Source organism: Tyto alba, unplaced genomic scaffold (assembly GCF_018691265.1).
Source record: "Tyto alba isolate M040663 unplaced genomic scaffold, T.alba_DEE_v4.0 Super-Scaffold_18, whole genome shotgun sequence".
NCBI classification, from domain to species: domain Eukaryota; kingdom Metazoa; phylum Chordata; class Aves; order Strigiformes; family Tytonidae; genus Tyto; species Tyto alba.
In genome coordinates this window covers 31,085,045-31,105,313 of record NW_024881280.1, presented here as the reverse complement: position 1 = coordinate 31,105,313, position 20,269 = coordinate 31,085,045, and the positions used below count along the sequence as shown (strand labels likewise).

The 20,269-nt window shown below is 36.2% G+C and overlaps 1 protein-coding gene across 1 annotated transcript in view; it reads left to right on the top strand.

Moving 5' to 3' along the window:
- TRIP11 (thyroid hormone receptor interactor 11) overlaps positions 1 to 20,269 on the top strand; it is a 34,580-nt gene that overhangs the window by 10,703 nt on the left and 3,608 nt on the right. The window contains exons 9-19 of the mRNA XM_033010546.2: positions 512 to 718; positions 1,803 to 4,832; positions 7,699 to 7,839; positions 8,053 to 8,246; positions 9,708 to 9,871; positions 10,204 to 10,307; positions 10,648 to 10,747; positions 16,446 to 16,527; positions 17,297 to 17,411; positions 17,973 to 18,095; positions 19,380 to 19,527. Coding sequence (XP_032866437.2) covers positions 512 to 718; positions 1,803 to 4,832; positions 7,699 to 7,839; positions 8,053 to 8,246; positions 9,708 to 9,871; positions 10,204 to 10,307; positions 10,648 to 10,747; positions 16,446 to 16,527; positions 17,297 to 17,411; positions 17,973 to 18,095; positions 19,380 to 19,527 — 4,408 coding nt within the window. The remainder of the gene's footprint in view (positions 1 to 511; positions 719 to 1,802; positions 4,833 to 7,698; positions 7,840 to 8,052; positions 8,247 to 9,707; positions 9,872 to 10,203; positions 10,308 to 10,647; positions 10,748 to 16,445; positions 16,528 to 17,296; positions 17,412 to 17,972; positions 18,096 to 19,379; positions 19,528 to 20,269) is intronic.

The window sequence follows — 20,269 nt, the reverse complement described above, 5'->3', positions numbered from 1 at the left end:
AGGCTTGAGAGATTTGACTTAGTTTACTTTGTCTCCAGTAGTACTTTTCCACAGGGGTCTTTTGCATTTTGCATGCATTCAGTAGTTCCCAAGGCATTTTTCATAAGGGCATTATTCAGGTGTCCTTGATTAAAACTTCCTGTCTCACCATGCAGCCTACTACATGTTTAGGGTATCTCGTGGAGATATAATAGTTTATCCCAGCTGTGGATCCATGCCTCAGAGGTGGATATAACTTTGCTTGTCAGGCCATGTTTTTTTTGTGCAGGAGCTTGCAAGTTGCACTCCTGAACTTCGTGATGAGAAAATTGTACATACGAATGGTAGAGACAAATACTTCACAGTGAAGAATTTTTAGCTGGGGTAACATTCATGTAGGCTTAGAGTTTCTAACATAAAAATGCATGCTTCGCTTTTAATTGTTGAGGGGAAGAAAGAAACCATTTCAAATTTAATCAATTCATAAATTTCAGCAAGATAAAGTCTAATATTTTGACTTTTTTAACTTTAGGAGAGACTTGAGAAGAAACTCACAAGTGCACAACATAAAGATGAGAATATTCTTTCTACATATACTGAGGATCAGAATTCAGAATTAAGTCAGTTAAGACAAGATTTGGAAAGGAAAGAACATGAATTAAATGAAAGTATTGCTGAAAGAGAAACGTTAATAGCAGAGTTGGAAGAACTAGACAAGCAGAATCAAGAAGCTACTCAGGTAATAAATATTGCAACTAATTACTGAACTGCTGAAATAAATGTTTAGATTTGTGTGTGTGTCTTTCTTTTAAGCTGATCTTTGAACATAGACAGCAGGCAAAAATAACTTATCCTCTGGGGCTTAAAAGGAATATTGGGACTAGCATTTCTCTGTATCTGCTATCTCGATGCAAAATGCTGAAGTGGAAGAAACCCACTTCTTAAAGATAAATAATATGACCTGTCAGCTGTCCAAAAGGGCTGTTATCTTCCAAAGTTTGATTAAATACTGCTCGATTTTTCCTTGCAAGACTTTTGTTGGTTTTTCTCCTGCTAATATTTTGACCTGTGTCTTATGACAGTATGCGTAACGTGAGTGATTTTTTAAAAAACTTTCTTTTTTTTTCTTTTCATTATCCTTATGTTGAATAATTAAATTACTTTATTACAAGTTCTTCATAATACAAGCATGTGTGGAGCAAAAATGTCAGTGATTATATGTAATCAAAATGGAATGATACCTTTTTTTGGCTGTTCTGATATATTTGAGATGTAAATACATAGTTGCAAGCCATGTGTTTTCAATATTTGCTTACTTTATTGAATTGAATATTTAAGTGTTCTCCTGTGAAATGAATCCCAGCAAGTGTGTTTAAAAATAAGCTCAAACAAGAAATTGAAAATAGAATATACAGATAGACATTAACTTATGTACTTGTTACTTTAAATTTAGTGTCAGCCTGTTTTTAAGTAATGGATGTTTGCTGCGTACCCATTACAACTGTCCTGACAAATTCTGACAGTTCTTTTTCTTAGGTAGTTCTCTTTTTGTTCCTTGATTTAGATAGTTGGGGTTCATTCGGGAGAGGTAGTGTGCTTGTTTATAGAGAAAGTTAATCTATCCCTCTTTGGTATTTGGTTTTCATTAATTTAGCATTGACTAGTTGATACTACTTGCCAACTTAGGTTGGCAAGTAGGAAACATTTTCGTTTCCTCTCTTTTTTTTTTTTTTTTTTTATTGTTCAGAGGATACAAAATGAATGAAATGCATAGTTAGGCTGGTTCTCCTCTCCTAATGAATTCTTGTTTGTGTTCATTTCAGCATATGATTACACTGAAAGAGCAGCTGTCAAAACAACACACAGAAACTGATTGTATCATCAAACAGCTGAAATCTGACATAGATTTTGAAAGAAAGAAAGTATCAGAATTGGAAATAGAGAAGATGGAAACTATTAAGGAGTTAGATAGTCAGAAAGAAAAACTAAGTCAGTGTTCATACGCACTTAATGATTTGCATATAAGTAAGCAGCAGCTTCAAGAAAATATTAAAGAACTTCAGGAACAATTAAGGAAAGCCCAGGACTGTAATTTGCATAATAAAAAAGAAATCGGAGAATTGCAGCAGGGACTAAAAGAAAGAGAGGAGGAACTTGCCGTATCCCTGAGCAAGTTAACAGAAAAAAGTAGTCAGGAATCTAACTACACTTGTCAAGATCTGATTCTGAAAGAAAGAGAAGTAGAAATTTCAAAACTACAGAATGACATTTCAGAAAATAAACAACTAAATGAAGACTTAGAGAAATCGCTGTCTGATCTCAGAACAGAAAACGGAAAGCTGATAGCAGCCATTGAAGAACTAAAACAGGAGTTAAGTGATGCCATTTCTGAGAAAAATAAAGTTTACTTGGAAAAAGACACTGTTGTGGGGGCTTTGAAAATGGAAAAAAGACAGTTAGAGAGTGAATTAAACCAGATGGAAAAGAGACTTTTGGAACAAGCACATAAGTATAAACAAACTATTGAGGAATTATCAAATGCTCGTAATATGGATACCACTGCATTGCAGCTTGAACACGAGCGCCTAGTTAAACTCAATCAAGAGAAAGACTTTAAGATTGCTGAACTTAAAAGGAACATCGAGCAGATGGAAATTGACCATCAAGAAACAAAAGAGATGTTGACTACTAGCTTGGGAGGACAAAAGCAGTTGACAGAACTCATAAAAGAAAAAGAGGTATTTATTGAAAAGTTTAAAAATCAAGCTTTAGAGGTCAGGCAGGAACTTGAGGAATATATGAAAGTTTCAAAAAATCAGGATGTCTTAAAACAGAACTTGGAGGAAAAAGACAGAAGTCTTGCAGTTATGAAGGAAGAAAATAATCATTTGAAAGAAGAAATTGAACGTCTTAAGGATCAGCAAAGTAGATCTACGCCTGTGGTTGAGCCTAAAACTCTAGATATTATTATTGAACTTGAAAGTGAGGTAACACAGTTAAAGGTGATAAAGAGTAATCTTGAAGAAGAAATAGAAGTTCACAAAAAAACAATAGAAGATCAGAATCAAACAGCAGTGCAACTTCAGCAGTCTTTGCAGGAGCAAAGAAAGGAAATAGATGAGTCTAAATTTCAGTGTGAGCAAATGAATGTCACACATGAAAGACTTTCTTTAGAAAAAGATGAGGAAATTAAAAATTTGCAGAAAACAATTGAACAGATTAAAACTCAGTTGCACAAAGAGAGACAGATTATTCAGACTGACTCTTCTGATCTTCTTCAGGAAACCAAAGTTCAGACTCTTAATGGAGAAAGTGGAAATGAAAAACATGACCTATCTAAAGCCGAAATTGAAAGACTGGTAGAGGGTATCAAAGAAAGAGAGATGGAGATTAAGCTTCTAAATGAAAAGAATGTTTCTTTAAGTCAGCAAATTGATCAGTTGTCTAAGGATGAAGTTGGCAAACTTACTCGGATCATTCAAGAGAAGGATTTAGAAATACAAGCTCTCAATGCTAGAGTTTCCTCCGCTTCCTATAGGCAAGATGTTCTTTGTCTTCAGCAGCAGCTGCAAGCTTATGTTATTGAAAGAGAACAAGTACTAGCAGTTCTAAGTGAAAAGACAAGAGAAAACAGTCAGTTAAAAACAGAGTATCGTAATATCATGGATATGGTTGCTGCTAAAGAAGCAGCTTTGGTAAGGTTGCAAGAGGAGAATCAAAAGTTACTTAATAGATCTGAAAACAGCAGTCAAGACATGTCTAGAGAAACTATTCAGAATTTATCCCGTATCATTCGAGAAAAAGATATTGAAATAGATGCTCTAAGTCAAAAATGCCAAACGTTACTGACTGTCTTGCAGACATCCAGTACAGGGACTGATAATGGGACAGGAGGTGTTAACAGTAACCAGTTTGAGGAACTTCTACAAGAACGTGATAAACTAAAACAGCAAGTAAAGAAGATGGAGGAGTGGAAGCAACAAGTAATAACCACAGTTCAGAACATGCAGCACGAGTCGGCTCACCTCCAAGAAGAGTTACACAAGCTTCAAGCACAAATTTCAGTTGAAAGCGATAGTAATTCCAAGTTGCAGGTAGATTATAATGGCTTGATTCAGAGTTACGAACAGAATGAAAAAAAGCTGAAAAGTTTCAGTCAGGAATTAGCAGAAGTTCAACACAGCATAGGACAACTTCATAACACCAAGGATCTTCTCCTGAGTAAGCTTGATTTGGTAACACCAACAGCGGCAGTGGCTTCCACCATTTCACAGTTTTCAGGCATTCAGTACGGTGCTCCACATGTACTCAGTGATGAGTCTAAACTCTTTCAAAAGGAGTTGGAACAACTGAAAAAGAAGCTGCAAGAAAAAGATTCAACTATTAGGACTCTTCAGGAAAACAATCAAAGATTATCTGATTCTGTGGCTACAGCATCAGAGATTGAAAGAAAGAATCAAGAAGGGACTGAGTCAGAGATGCGGCAAATCAAAGAAAAACATGATGTCTTACAGAAATCACTTAGGGAAAAAGACATATTAATTAAATCTAAAAGTGATCAGTTACTTTCTGTGAGTGAAAATCTTAGTAACAAAGAAAATGAAAACGAGCTTTTGAAGCAAGCTGTGACTAATCTCAAAGAGAGAAATTTAATTTTAGAAATGGATATCGGAAAACTGAAAGAGGAAAATGAAAAAATAGTTGCAAGCTGTAGGGAAAAAGAGACAGAATTCCGAGCACTTCAGGAGACAAATATGCAGTTTTCAATGATGCTGAAAGAGAAAGAGTTTGAGTCTCACTCAATGAGGGAAAAAGCTTTTGCTTTTGAGAAGCTGTTGAAAGAAAAAGAACAGGTATGTGGATTAATATTTATGAATATCTTTTAAAATTAAGTCACATGGTAATGCATTTTTGTGTATGTGTAGCCATCAAGTGTTTGCCTGAAATCCATTTGTGACTCCTTGCTGCGTTACACTACAATGAAAATGCTCCCCCTGAAAAGTTAAGAAATTAAAAGTCAGCGGATGAGTGGTTTACAATATTATCTGTTAATTGTGCAGCCATAAACTAAATTTTTCATTTATTTGGAAATTGCTTATTTACTGAACAGCTGCTTAATACTTTGGTTTGGCCCTATTGCTCATTAAGTGCCCTATATTATTTTTACTGTATGATGTTCAAACTTCTGCCGAGTTGGCCAGCAGGACTAATCCTCCAACGTGCTTTCCTCTGCTGTTTATCATTCCAGTGTGATTGCTTCATAACATCCCTGTGAGATGAATGGGTTTATGTATCTTGCTTTTATGGCTGAAGAAACTCCACTGCAAAAAAAAGTAAAAGATGGGACAAGCTAAAGTAATTGTTTCTTCTCTACAATTTGACATATGGAAAAATTGGTACTTTTTTCAAAGAGTATGCTCGGAGAGACGTTGCAGTGGCTAATTAATTATCACATATGTAATTTGAGGAAGAATCTTTTTTAAAAGACCAAAGAATTTATGTGGCATGATTGATACACAGGTCAGCAGCATGCTGTGTGAACTGCTGCTTTTGGAGTTAACAAAGTAATGTGTGAATTGCCACTTCTCTTTGATAAATAGGCGTTAAGTACAGTGCAAAAGTCTTCCTGCAGTTTTGACAAACAGTTGACAGCAGAACTCCAGGATGTAGATATTTTGGGTTTGCTTTGTAAGCTCGGACAGTGAGTATGTCCTAGTGGGTGGTCTTTTCTGGTAATTAATTTGAAACAGATAATTTTCTTTATCTCCTCTGTACTGGCCAGGTCCCCGTTCTCTTCATCTTGGTGGTTCTGGTCACCATTGTTCAGTCTTCTCTTATAGTTGTCCCCCTCCATGCATACAGTCCTTATTCTCTCTGTTGCCTTTAGCATCCCTTTTCATTTTCCGAACTTACGAGCATTGCCCGTTATCAGAGAGTGATATTTATGCAAACTGTTGCTACATAATGTGACATTAATTTTTTCCCCCTACTATAAGTATAATAAAAAATTTCATGGAGTCATAGAATGGTTTGAGTTGGAAGGGACCTTAAAAATCATCTAGATCCTCCTCTCCCCCTGCCCCGGGCAGGGCCCCCTTCCCCCAGCCCAGGGGGCTCCCAGCCCCGTCCAACCTGGCCTGGAACCCTTCCAGGGAGGGGGCAGCCACAGCTGCTCTGGGCACCCTGGGCCAGCGCCTCACCACCCTCACATCTTTCTGAAGTGTTTTCAAACTACCAACTAAATCTGCAGTGTAATGTATTTGGAAAAACAAAATATGAATTACACTTAACTATATGTGTTTTTTAAATTTATCAATTGGAAATCTCAACTTCGACATAATATATGTGAAAAAACAGGATTTTTTTTTTTTTTTTGGAGAAGTTTGACTTAGGACAGGTGTTTAGCTCTGCTCGTAGTAAAGATTTCCCTATCCTGTTCTAAAGAAATACTATAGGATTACAAGAAGTTTTATTGTCTCAAATTACAGCTACATTGTGAAAAATAGCTTTGAATTACCATTAGGACCTTTTATGTTCATCAGTCCTGCCCATATAAAATATACTAATACTTTACAAATTCATACTTTTAGTATTTTGGGGGTTTTTTTAATGGTAACTCATGAAAATCTGCATTGTCTGGCTAGGTTGTCTGTGTTGCATGTCTTTGGCCTGCAGATTTTTACTCACTGGTGGCTTAACTCTGCAGTTTCACAAGCATAGAACATATGTCTGGGCATTTTTCTTGCACAAACTGGAGAAGTTCCTGTGACATGCTTTGTGTTTGCCATGGAAAACTAAGCAAAATAGTATTCAAACAATTTTGTATTTTGTGTGTGTGTCAGAAGATAACATGACAAAAAAAGGTTTGCCTGCAGGTTTTTGGTTATACTGCAAAAAGAATTTTACTATAATCAGTTTGATTAATAAAAACAAATAATTGAAGTTCACAGGGATTAGTGATAAAAAAAAAAAGATTGGTTTACTTTTATCCAATGTGTTCAAAAAAATAACTGCTTTCAATACAAAATACTAAAAGAGTATGCTGAGAAGTTTCAAAGAAAATGCATTTACATGCACATGTGAATTCTGTGTAACTGACATACCCTTCTCCCTTACATCTTAATGTAAAGTTGTAGTAAATTGCAAGTAAGCGGGAACGTTATTCATTGAAATTTGACGCCTGAAAGTATGATGGACATTGCTGTGATTCATTGAAGGGTAATCTTTGGGCTTGAGATCACCTTATGCTTTGTTTCTAAAGATTTCTTCGTGTGTTTAGTCATCTTCAGTTCAGACAAGTTGACCTACCTAGGCTAATGCTTTACATGTGCATGGCCTAATAATTGGGTGTCACAGATAATAGATTGCAAACACTAGGGGGGAAGGTGAAATTTTCAAGCATATAAGTGTCTGAGATGCTGTGTAGATAATACGTATCTCCCATCTAAAGATAGGCAGGTATCTGTTTGCAGCAGTCACTTAGGACAATGTGTCTATATAGTGTCTTTTAGCAATAACTTTTACTTTGTCTTGTATCGGGAGTGTAATAACTTCAAAATAACATTTTCCCTGACTGATTTTCTGTGCTGTAGGGCCATGGGCGTCCTGCCCTTTTCCTTGTTAGGTCAATATTGTCATTACACTCCTGTGGGCAGAGACTGTCTCCCCTTTGGTAAAACTGTTCGCTACATTTGAAGTGCTTGTTTGTGTCTTCAACAGGGCAAGACAGGAGAATTGAATCAACTGTTAAATGAAGTTAAATCAATGCAGGAAAAGGCTGTTACTTTTCAGCAAGAGAGAGACCAAGTCATGGTAGCACTCAAACAGAAGCAAATGGAGAGCAGTGCCCTGCAGAGTGAGGTACACCACCAAATAATTTACTGTTGTGAGAAAAAAAAGAAGAAGAAATTGCCTCTGTAATATTTTCTGGATTATTTTTGGTAGCAATCACTGGTAAAAAAGCATCTAAAATCGATACAGATGCAGTGTGCTTCAATGGACGTGTTTTATGTTTGCTTAAATTATTTTTATGAAAGGTGATAGTATGAGCAACTTAAGGTGTGTTCTACACAGATACAGCATCTGCGTGAGAAAGAGCAGCGCCTAAATCAGGAACTGGAGAGGTTACGTAATCACCTTTTAGAAATGGAAGACTCCTACACACGAGAAGCTTTAGCTGCAGAAGACAGAGAGGTCAAGCTGAGAAAGAAAGTTTTGGTTTTGGAAGAAAAACTCGTGTCCTCATCTACTGCAGTGGAGAATGCCAGGTAGTCTTAATGTATACAGCAGTGGCATTGGCTGCAGATCTCACAGTTAGCTAGACTGATACTGATGGCTTTATTTTACTGAATTACCATTCTATAACATGTTAGGCATTTGAGAAAACAAAAATATATGAACTTTTGTTACTGTAAATCAGAAGGGTGGTTTGAAATACACTTGTCTACTGTTGAGAACTTAAGAATTTGTCCTTTTAGTAGCAAATACTGAAATCTCAGGTCTTTGACAATGCTTAGAACTAGAAACAACAAAAATCCATCAACCCATCCATTTAGTTGTCTGTCAAACCAAAAAAGGTGGACTTTTAAATCAAGGCTTCATTCAGTTTGAAAGAGTCTTATTTCATACACTTGAATGCACAGATGTGGCTGTCATGCTTCGTGAATTGCTTTCAAGACAAGTGTCCATCCTTACTTTATACCTGATACCATGGGAAGTATACACTGCTGTCTGCTTTTTTCTGTTTAGTGTGTGTATATATATAAAGCAAGATGGTTTTGAAGTTCTTTTGGGCAGCAGAATCTGGGAGGCTAGAGCTGATTGTGGTTATTTATTTATTTGCCATAATCACATTTTTCAGCCAGAACAATGAAAACCCAAGTATTAAAATTACTCAGTGCCTATCTTGACTGCTTTAATATTGTTTTACTTACAGGAATGTTGGTTACTTTGGGCAAAATAATGCTTTTTTCATTTTATTACAGTTGTCCAAATGAACAAGTATTTTAACCAAAAAATATGTATGTAGCTGCAGTCTTTCTTTTTTCTTTAAGTGCCAGAGTTGAATTCTGCTCTTAATGTTCACAGCAAAGAGATTTCTGAGTTGAGCAGAATTTGCTGTGAAAAATTGTGGAGAAATGGGAAGAATTGGGAGAAAGTTGTGTAAAAACTCTTCATCAGAATGTTTCTTAATTCTTCATCAAGCTTGTCAAATAACTTTCCAGAAATATTGCCTATTATATGCTTTCTTTAAAAAGACTGGCATAAGAGTAAATCAGGTTCATAATATTATTGCATAATGGGAAGTTAAATGGGGCGTTCAGTGGTCAGTATGGAGCAAGATATACTGAGTTCCTGGAGACTGGCTTTAAATGTAAAAACTGGTAGAAATGCCTATTGATTCATGTAGCAATTGAAACAATTAGCAAGATACAGATTCTTTTTTTGGTCAAGATACTGTTACAGTAATGAACAACAAAGATTATTTTTTATTTTTCTAATGCCAAAATTTTTTTACCAGGCTTATTTAAAATCAGTTGTTAGATTGGTTTTTTGTTGTTGAGCTTTTTTTTTTTTAAAAAAAAAAAAAAAGTCAGAAAAAAAAAAAGCCTTAATTTTTATGAATTGGGCTGAAAAATTAAAAGTGGGCCATTTTTGCTGGGATTTAATTTTCTCTGTGATGCCTTCCACTACTGTCTTCATAAATAATTTATTTTATTTTCATTAAGTCATCAAGCTAGTCTGCAGGTTGAGTCTTTGCAAGAGCAATTAAACCTGGTTTCCAAGCAGAGAGATGAAACTGTGCTACAGCTCACCATTTCCCAGGACCAAGTGAAGCAGTATGCACTGTCACTGGCCAACCTGCAGATGGTACTAGAGCAATTCCAACAGGGTGAGTTTTGTCAAGAAATAGCAAAGACTGCAACAAGTGTTATCCAGCTGGGATAGTTACCACAATTGGTGCTTATGAAATATTAGTTACCTGGTTTCCATTTTGATAGCTTGAATTTCAGAATCTGCTGTCTTTTTAAAATCTTACAAAAAATTCTGACCATGTGAGAACTGATGGTCAGTATCCCATTTATGAAATTTTAATTCCACCTCTGCCTTATGGAAACCAGATACAATAATGCCGAGGTTTTGCAGTTGCATAGCCCAGGAAGAATTATATGTTGTGAATCAAGATTTTTTTTCTTTGTTTGTTTTGTATTTTTAACCCTCTAGAAGAAAAAGCTATGTATTCAGCAGAGCTGGAGAAACACCAAAAGCAGACTGCAGAATGGAGGGAAAAAGCAGAAAACTTAGAAGAAAAAGTTGTATCACTCCAGGTGGGCTGAATAATTAAAGTGAACTGTATGAAACTGAATGCTAATTCTTGACTGATTTTTTTTGTTTTTAACTGCTGTGTTAAGTGTTACAGTCTAAGAATACATCAAGTTATGTAATTATTCTCTCTTGCTTGGAAGAGAGTGGGGCACTAAAAGGTCAGCAAGGTAGCATTCCTCTGCTGACCATCCATTTTTCTGAGGATGTTTACAATCCGCTTATTCTAAAGACCAAGTGATTGAAGTCTCTGCACCTGTTATGTTTGATCCGTGTTGTATTGGCATAACTGTGATTGTGAACTGTCTTGCTTCTCCTTTTGTCCCTTTCCTGCTCTCTGTTCAGGAAAGTTTAGGAGAGGCAAATGCTGCACTGGATGCAGCATCGAGGCTTACTGAGCAGCTTGACATCAAAGAGGAGCAGATTGAAGAGCTTAAGAAAGAAGGTAACTACATCTTTTATCTCTGCTTAAAACATTCCAAGCAGCTGAGGAGGCAATGCAGTATTCCTAGAAACTAACCAAAATTCATCTCCTATGAGGAAAAAAGTAATTCTGTGCCACCTTTTGAGGACTCGCTTGTATATAAAGCAAAGGTGAAAAAGTATTTTTACCTTCTGTTAGGGGCTTTTCATGGACGAAAGCCCTGTAGCAGTTGGGGAGAGGGGGAGTTCCCGCCATAAATACCAAAGCGCTTGATTTAGCTCTGTGTCTTTTTAAAAAGTTTGTGAAATACCAAATGTTATCAGCTTTTCCAAAGTAACTACCATATTTGACGTAGACACAGGAATACAGTGAAGTAGCGAGAAAGGGTGTGCTGTTGGTAAGAGATGTAGAGGGAACAGCTCTTGCACAGATTTGAGACGTTCTGAAGAGTTTATGTGGAAAGTTCTGGACACCTCTTTAGATTGTATTTTTATATTTCATTTCAAATAAGCTTCCTGATTAGTCATTTAGAAAGATGCCTTTCATATTGTTCCCAGGTGAAGTATTCTAACATTTGATGAATGTCAGTACTTTAGATTTGAAGACAAAACTTGGCCAGATGGTAGAGGAATTTGCTGGCAGAAACAGTTTTGAAAAGGAAGAATGTTTACAGTGGGGGTGCTCAAACATTGGAATAGGTTGCCCAGAGACATGGATTGTCCATCCATGGAGATATTCCAAACTCAGCCAGCCATGTTCCAAGGCAGCCCTGCTGTAGATGACCCTGCTTGGGCAGCGGGGTTGGACTAGATGATCTAGAGCTCCCTTCCAACATAAACATTTCTTAAATTTTGTGATTCTGTGAATGTTTTGGAGTGTGATTTGGGTGGTTTGTTTTTTTTCCCTCTCTCTGACATCACTGAAACATGAATTCTGTAAGATATGCAGAGCCTTCTCTTTCAGAAACACATTTAGCATTGATACTATAGGAAAGCCTAAGAAGACAGAATAACCTTTTACTAAAAACTGTCACCATTTCAATGTATTTCTGTTTTATGGCCTTACACTATTTAGTCTAATCAAATGGAAAAAATTAAGGGTAATTTCCATACAGTGTGTTTGAATATCAAACATCAGTAAGATTTATAAGCTCAGACACTCACTTGGAGGTGACAGAATAACTGTGTGAGTAACATAAGGTCACTTTTTTTCATTACTGCATTAATTTTAGTTTTCATGAGAAAGAAGTCACAACATTAGCTAAAGCAGGACTTAGGACTAATAATAATTTTGCTGGATTTCTGTACTTCTGTGTCATTTTATCTGCAATGTTTCATTGAACCAAGAGGGAAAGTTACTTCTCTGTGTTGCATGACAGTTCTGACATGGGGTCTGTGGGTCACAGTATTTTGCTGTTACTGTAGCATCCCCTGTTATGGTCAGGCTTTCACTGAGCACACGGCGTGAATCTAAAATCAGAGGAAAACTTGTGATTGGCCCCTGAAGCGGCTCTAAAAAAGGGAGCTTGAAGAGCAGAGGTGTGCTCACTCTCTGTGGCTACTTAACAGCTCTTACTTTCTGGTTTCCCCCCCCATGTCTCTGGGAAGTTTTTGGATGAGTGGCTTTAAGGCTTGGTGGGGGAAGACCTGGAACATGATCTCTGCTGCATGCAGTGGTAACTCCTGCTCTGAACAATACAACTAATTACTGCTATTCATTTTTAAATTGTATGTCTTACTCTTGAAATAAACAGTATTTTCTTAAAGCATACTTGCTTATGATCAGATACTTGGCGTGAAAAGTAATTTGACAGTCTTCACAATTTCAGCAAGAACTGTACAAAAAAATTACGACATTTCTACGACATAATTGACTGTTGTGTCTAAGTGCAATTTGGCATCCAAGTAGGCATCGTAGGAGGAGTGCTCCCTGAGTTCACATATGAATTTTACAAGCTAAATTGAATTTCAAGCTGCTACCAGAATGTACGACTAAATACTGATTTGGTTTTGAATTAACTGATCTGTCTGTCTCACTACAGACATTCACAGCAAAAGTTTCCAAATACCCTGGATTGAAATTAACTTGGGCATAGGCAAATATGGCACTCTCAGATGGAGAGATCTTCATTACCGGTTAATTTTGATTGCAAACTTTTGCATGTGAAAGCATGAGAGGTTTGAACTCTGAGAGAAGACTGAATCTCAGTATTTTATCAAGCTATTTTGTATTGGCAAGTGACTTACTTGTTAAAAAGATTGAAAAGGGTTTGTTGCATAAAGGAAACAGCACTTTAATGTTGTAGAATAAATCATAATTTTTATTGAAAAAAAAAAAGAGACCACTCCATTTTCTCTATCTACACAAGAAAACATATAATGTCTTATTGAAAATTGGCCAAATACATTCCCAGACATAGTTTTGTTGGCCAAATCTTTTGAAGGATTTCTTTATGGATTTTTTTTTTTAGCAGAAGTGATTTCAATGGAAAAGTATAAGATGTACCAGATGTAGTTTTCTGGATTGCCATAAATGGTTAACAAATTATTCGAGACTGTTGTAAATGTCTGGTTTACAGCAGCCCATGCTGAATTTTGGCTCAGGTCTTTTTTATTATTCAGTCTTTTCCTACACACAAAGTACGTGTTTAAGTCCTTTTCAACTGTAAGATTCTATTTTAGGAGGAAATAATCAATTTAAAAAATAGTTTAATGATAGAGTTCCATAGTCACTGTGGATGGAACATAGCCGTGTAGCTGTCCTTAAAAGTTGGTCCTCTGATATAAAATCTTTTAGCCAGGAAAAACCAGAAAACAACAGCAACATTTAATTTAAATTATCGACACATTTTGTTTTAAAATTAATCATGTGAATAAAAATTGAAAAGGAAAGTTGCTATTGTCTTCCTTTGTACAGCAATAGTAACAGCATGAGATATACTTGAAACTTGTTTTCAGATGCTGTTTGTTTATTTTTGTAGCATTATTACTTTAAATTTTTTAATTCCCTTTTAGTCTGTGGAGATCCAAATTACAATTCAACTGCCATGTACGCTCCTACAGCTGTTAGTGTTCCATCATTATATTGCAAATGTTTTTCTTCAAGTATTGGGGTCTTATTTAACTAGATTTACAAAGTAGCATAATTTGAAGTTTAAAGGCTGAAACCATGAATTAATTCTCCTGTGCCTCACACTGGTGTTCTGAAAGAGGGAGGAATCATGAAGAGCAGTCACATTATTGGAATGGATTTCAGTGCATATGGATGTAGTTGTTACAAGATATATTGTTGTATAATATATATAATTTCGTTTGGTTTTTAACTTTTTTTAGTAATGAGCTTAATCCTTACGTTCCTTGAATGAGAACTTTCCCAGTGTGACACTAGTTAGTTTGTTCTACTCTGTACTCTAAAACTCATGTTTGTGAAGTAAGATGTTTATATAAAGATGTGAAGTATCTGAACAGGACATACTAAGTTGTATTCATTTCACAGCCTAGCTTTTTAATGTGTATATATATGAAAACTCTGTGCAGGTTCTCGAGGAGTTATTGGTGCTAATGGAGAAACATATTCTGCCAGCATAGTGGTGGCATGCATTTATTAAAGATTGGAAGTCATGTGGAAACTAGAATGGAATGTTTTTCATGCATCCCAGATGATTCGAAGGGTATAGAAATTTATAAAAGTCCCTTTTCTTACACAGATGTTGAGGCTTTCTAGAAATTAACTACAAGATAGTTACAAGAAAAGCATATCTTTTGTGGGCTTTGTTTTTTAAATGAATCACTTTTAATTAGCATGAGCCCAGGAAGTGTTAAAATGGTGGGGAAATTAAGTTGATCAGCAGTTTTTCCATAGGATTTGAAGATAAGCATTCAACATTACAGAGAGAGGGGAGAAGCAGCTCATCGCTTCTGCTTATGTAACTGTAGGGTAGAGTTGGTCTTCACATGAACAGTCCATGTTATATTTGTCAAGCTTTTGTGGGCGATTAAGGCTTGTACTTTTATTTGGAAAAAAGTAACTTCAAAGGTAGTATCTTGTAGAACCCCAGTTTGGTGAAAAAATATATTTTTGCTGTCTCAAGGTGAAACCGTTCATAGTTATCTTCTAAGAATTCTTTGTACCCTGTAAACATTTGTTTTCTTGTTTGAGAACGTTTTACTGCCAATGTGCTCAAACCCATGTTTGGGGATTTAAGTGAGAAGTTTTTCTATCACTGTTTACTCCGTTTTTTTTCAACAAATTTCTGTAGACCTGAACATCAGATACTTTTATCTAGTTTTTATTATAACAAGAAAACTTTGTGCCCGGTTTCCTTAAAATCAGAATCTTGTAAAATACTTATGGCAAGTAAAACTTTTAGGATATTTTTTTTCTTTATTATGAGATCTATGAGTTTGGTGGGGGGTCAGAGTAAGTTTCAGTTACTGACACAGAATGATTGGGTTAATTGGGTGTATTCTGTATTTGAGCTAAGAAGAAATTTGTGTTAGTGGAATTTTAGAATTGTAGAGAAGTTGGTGCTGTGAAATTATTGGGCAAGAGTGAATATAACTATCATGCCATGATTCCTTTCAATGACATGGGCTACTACATTTGTAGCTCCCGCATTAAACACTCAGATGTTGTGAGGCTCAAGTGTGTAGACAGTAGACAAATCACTGATTAATGTCAGGAATTTTAGAAAGCTGAAAAGTTACAGCACTAGTGAATGCAAAATCTAAACTCTTCTAATAGTTCCTGTTTCAAGTTTGTGGAGAGGAAAACAGGATCCTTTGTATAGGCCAAGAATGTCATTATCAGTTTTGATATCCCAGATGAACCAATTCCATTACAGCCACTACAGAACAGTATCAGTACTTGGGGTCAGCATCCGAAAAAAGGCAGAAAATCTGTGTAGTGACTCCTAGCACACTCCTAGGCAACCTCGTATTAGTTAATTTGTAATACTGGCCTATTCACTTAATTTGCAGGCCATGATACCTAACAAAGTGTTTGCCATTTTCCTCTCAGTTATGTCTTTGATTCATGGTAGCTGTGGAATTTTCTCTCTTCCATTTTTAACGGGATATTTGTATTCTCAGAAGTATGGGGAATCTTGCATGAATCTCTGCAGAGCCTTTCTTGCCAGTATACTGAATTGTGAAGCACAGCACTGGTTCTAGGGTGCATTCGTGTGCCCCAGCGTGCCGTTTCACGAGCTTGCGTTTAGTTAATAGGAGCCAGAAAGGTCCTGACAGAAGAGATCTGCAACAGGTTACTCTGCCTAGGTGCTCTGCTAGCTGGTAATTCTCCTGGGAGACTGAAGAACTCTTAAGTACTTCATGGCTTTAGCAGCCTGCTGTTAGAGTGTGCAGAACAGCTGGGTTTATGAAATACTTGAGGTTAGGTACTGAGATCAAAAGACCTGATGCCAACATGCAGTTTGGGCAGATTATGAAAAAGATTGCCACCACAGGACTGTAGATTTTGATCAGGGGTTTCTTTCTAACTCTGTATTACATCGTTCCGGAAATTTTAGCTTATGATTTCAGATAATAATCACTTATTAAGTTGGCACTTCTTTATGAAAAATCAAACTGATTTTTTATAAAAAACACCATAACAATATTAACATATTTTTATTTTAAAACGTGTGTTTTATTAATAAAAGTTTTGCAACATATTCAAAGCTTCAATTTTTGTTTATTTGCTGTGACATAACATTTTGTAGGTGAGATCAGAAGAGAAATGTTAGAAGATGTACAAAATAAACTAATGAATGTCATGAACAGCACAGAAGGAAAAGTGGACAAGTAAGTCTTTAGTAAGAGACTTGGTATACGTGTTTGGGTTTTATTCCTCACAACGTACAGATATATTACTAATATAGTTGCAAGAGTAGTGCAGGACTGGGCTGCTGTATGAGATCTTATAATTATACATTGATTATTATGACCTTTTTCAATTGCTTGGTGTTGTAAATAGTAATTTTGATTAGTGAAACCAATGTGTATGTGGATTACTGATGTGTTTCTTAGGTAGAAGCACACTTCAATAGCGTGAGCTCTGCAAATGGAGATAAAAGTTCTTAATGTCTGTTATAATGTCTAAGGTGTAAACAGCGAGCCCTTTCATGTAGCTAGCATCACCTGGATGTTGTGTAAATCTCTCTTCCTTGGTTTTTTTTTTGCCTCTTCTCCTTACCCTTTAGAACTGAAACAGGAATAGGCAAATGGGTTCTGTTGTCCCCTTCCTTACTTCTTGGTTTGGGACTGTACATAAATATCTGAATAAACATTTTTCCTGATTGTAGTACTTGCATCAAAACTTGAACATGTACGATTCAGTATCACCTTTCTGCATGCAGTATTCCTAATACTGTCCAAACTGACACTGCATAAGAAATGTTATAACTTGTAGGTGGCGGAAATTGGTGAAGGTACCCTTTCAGTTCCTTGTATTAGATTTGTTTGTTTGGATTAATGTAAATTAGGCAAAAGTATGAGGAATAAATGCTTCAATATTAGAGTATCAGCTGTTACGTAAGAGCAGGTTGTTTAACAAGCTTCCTTTGTTCTGCAGGCTCCTGATGAGAAATCTCTTTGTTGGACATTTTCATACTCCAAAAAATAAACGTCCTGAAGTGTTAAGGTTAATGGGAAGTATTTTGGGAATAAAAAAGGAAGAACTCGATCAGGTAGTACTTTGCAGAAAACTAGACTTCCTTAATTTGTTTGTGGTATCCTTACCTGAAAATAGAATGATTTGCTGCTAAACCAAATGTGACTGTCCTTGCACTTCTTGTGGGGAAAGTATGTGTTTTGATTTTTCATGTGAATTCACTTTTTATGTGGGATGTGCTGATCTTAATGGAATCTTTCGATAACATGATTTTAATAGAATGGATGTCAGTTTGCTGAGGAATGCTAATGCAGCAAGGAAAGGATTTAACTCTGCTGTTCTGTGTAATAGTTGTAATATGTAGTTACGGAAAAGTAAGCCAGTTTTATATATACAACTAGATATTATGAAAAATGTGGGGCTTATTTTTAAATAAAGAGACGGGTTTTTAGACTGCCAGTCTTTGGGAGGCAGAGAATAAGGTTTTGGCAGTAATTAAAGTTTGCATTTATCTGTAGGTTTCCCACATAGTTATGGTGAATAAATATAATGAGCACAGTGTTGCAGTTTCTTTTACCTACTGTTTTATTTTTGGTTTCCTAACTTTTTTTTTTTTATTTTTTTTAATACTTTCTAGTTACTATCTGAAGACCAAAGAGGAGTTACGAGATGGGTGACTGGCTGGCTTGGTGGAGGAGCTGGGTCAAAGAGTGTCCCTAGTACCCCTTTGAGGCCAACTCATCAGAACATTTTTAATAGTGTAAGAAGTAATTGTGCATTCTCCATGTTTGAATGGAAGAAGTGGGGCAGTTGCATATTAATGCTGATGTTTGGTTCCCTCAGTATATTGAGCTTCCTTTACCGATACTACTGTGTCTTGTGTTATTTGTTGGTTTTGTACAACTGCTTTGGCATAAAGTTTTTTTCTGCACTAAATAAGTGTGTAGGCATTAATGAAAATTAAACAATACAAAGTGTTAGGCTAGTACAGAAATCCAGTTACTGTTCCACTGGTTCTTGGGATCACTGACTTCTTACAGTATGCACCTTATCTTGCAAACTGACAGTGCTGGAGGTTAAATACATGTGGGAGTCTGGAATTCTGCAATACTCAACAGTACAGAAGACGATGACATTTTTCCCATATGTCCTTTAAATTTAATCTGAAAAGCTTTCTCAGCTGCTGCAGCTAGTGCCTCTTATGTACAGCATATAAAGTTGATATTTTAAACTTTCAAATACTGTAAGGCAGCAGTTCTCATAGCATGGTCCATGGGAGCAGTTAATCTATGGAACTTTCCATTTTGCAGACCAGTAAATAATGCATTCAAGGGTAGAGCACCAAGGGATTGGTCTTCTTAGATTAACTGTGGTTTTTTGCTAATTGAGCTAGAAAAGCATGTTGAGAATTGATTCCTGTAAATTATCATGAAGTGTAGGGATTGTTTTCTGCCCACTAAAATAATGCAGGCATTTAGGCTACGAGAGGGTTGTAGTCTGATTTAACTACAGACATAGAAGAGGAAAATTAATGCTTGTGTAAGTATAGTGCAGGCTTTACTAAGCAAAATTTTATCTTGTGATGCTATTGACACCTTAATTATTCCCATGCTTCCTTTTTTCAAGACCTTTTTGTCAAATAAAGCAGGCAATGGGTTTTAAGAGAAATGTATAAGTTTTTTATGTGTTTCTGAAGGAGTGATTTGCTTAAGCCATGGACACAGGAAATCCTGTGATGTCAGTAGCAGCATGGGATTCTTGGAACAGTTGGCTTAAATCAGTAATGGAACCATGGTGGAAATATGTGTGTTACATTTAGAGCTTATCAGTTTCACATAAATACACTTACTGAGACAACAAAAACCTTGTGTATTTTGAAAATAAATTTGTCACTCACCGAGACACCAGTACTAAGTACCGGCACGGGTACAAAATTTTTTGAGACTGTTCTCACCTTTGTTTTATGTATGTATGTGTGTATTTTTAACTTACATCCTTTTCAACAGAGCATCAGTAAAATATAATAACTAGTAGCCTCTTGCAGTCTTTTTCAGAACTGTTTGTGAAATTCCTCGAAACAGAATCTTGCCCAAGCCTTCCTCCACCCAAGCTCTCTGTTCATGATATGAAACCTTTAGGAGCAGCAGGAACTGGTAAAACTAGCAGTACTCCATCCAGCAGTCAAATGCAAGGTAACATTCCAAGGAAAATTTGCTTCTTTACGCAGAATGTAAATAACTAAAGGTGGAATTTTCAAGGGGATTTCAGTGATTCTTTGCTTACTCACTTGTGAACTATGAATTTGATTTCTTCCTTCCCCCCCATTTCCTACTTTCTCTTCTCTTTTTTTCTTCCCCCACTCTTCCTTTCCAGTGCTTCTAGACCCTACTTTGTAATCAGTACAGAAGAGCAGAGGGACGAAATTCCCTTTGATATGGAAAGGTTTTAACAGCACCTGTTAGAGCCAAACAGGTGCTGTGCAGAGAACTCCATACGGTATATCAGTGAACCCAGTCCTGATTTTCAGCATCCCTGTTGATCAGCTTGGGTCTCACAGGGTGAAGAATGCAAGTAATACTGGCCTTGTTGTGCCTCTCTGATATGTAGAACCTGGTTGCTTAGAGGGGACTGAAATAAAATCAGTTAAATATATGGCCTGATTTGAAATTTCTGTAAGCTGTGCATGAGTGTTAACTTTGATTTTTCTAAGGCAGAGAACAATGCTTAGATTATGCATGTTGAAATTAATGTGCTTTTGTCTAAGTAATATCCAAATCTTCAGTTTAACTGATCCAGTTTATATTTAATTTTTTACATGTATTTAAGACTTCACCTTAATACAGTCCTGCTGATTTGCAGAAGCTTATTTTGATTGAAACTTTCAACTGTAAACTCAAAGACCAAAACAATTAGCAACCTCAAAAACCTATGTAT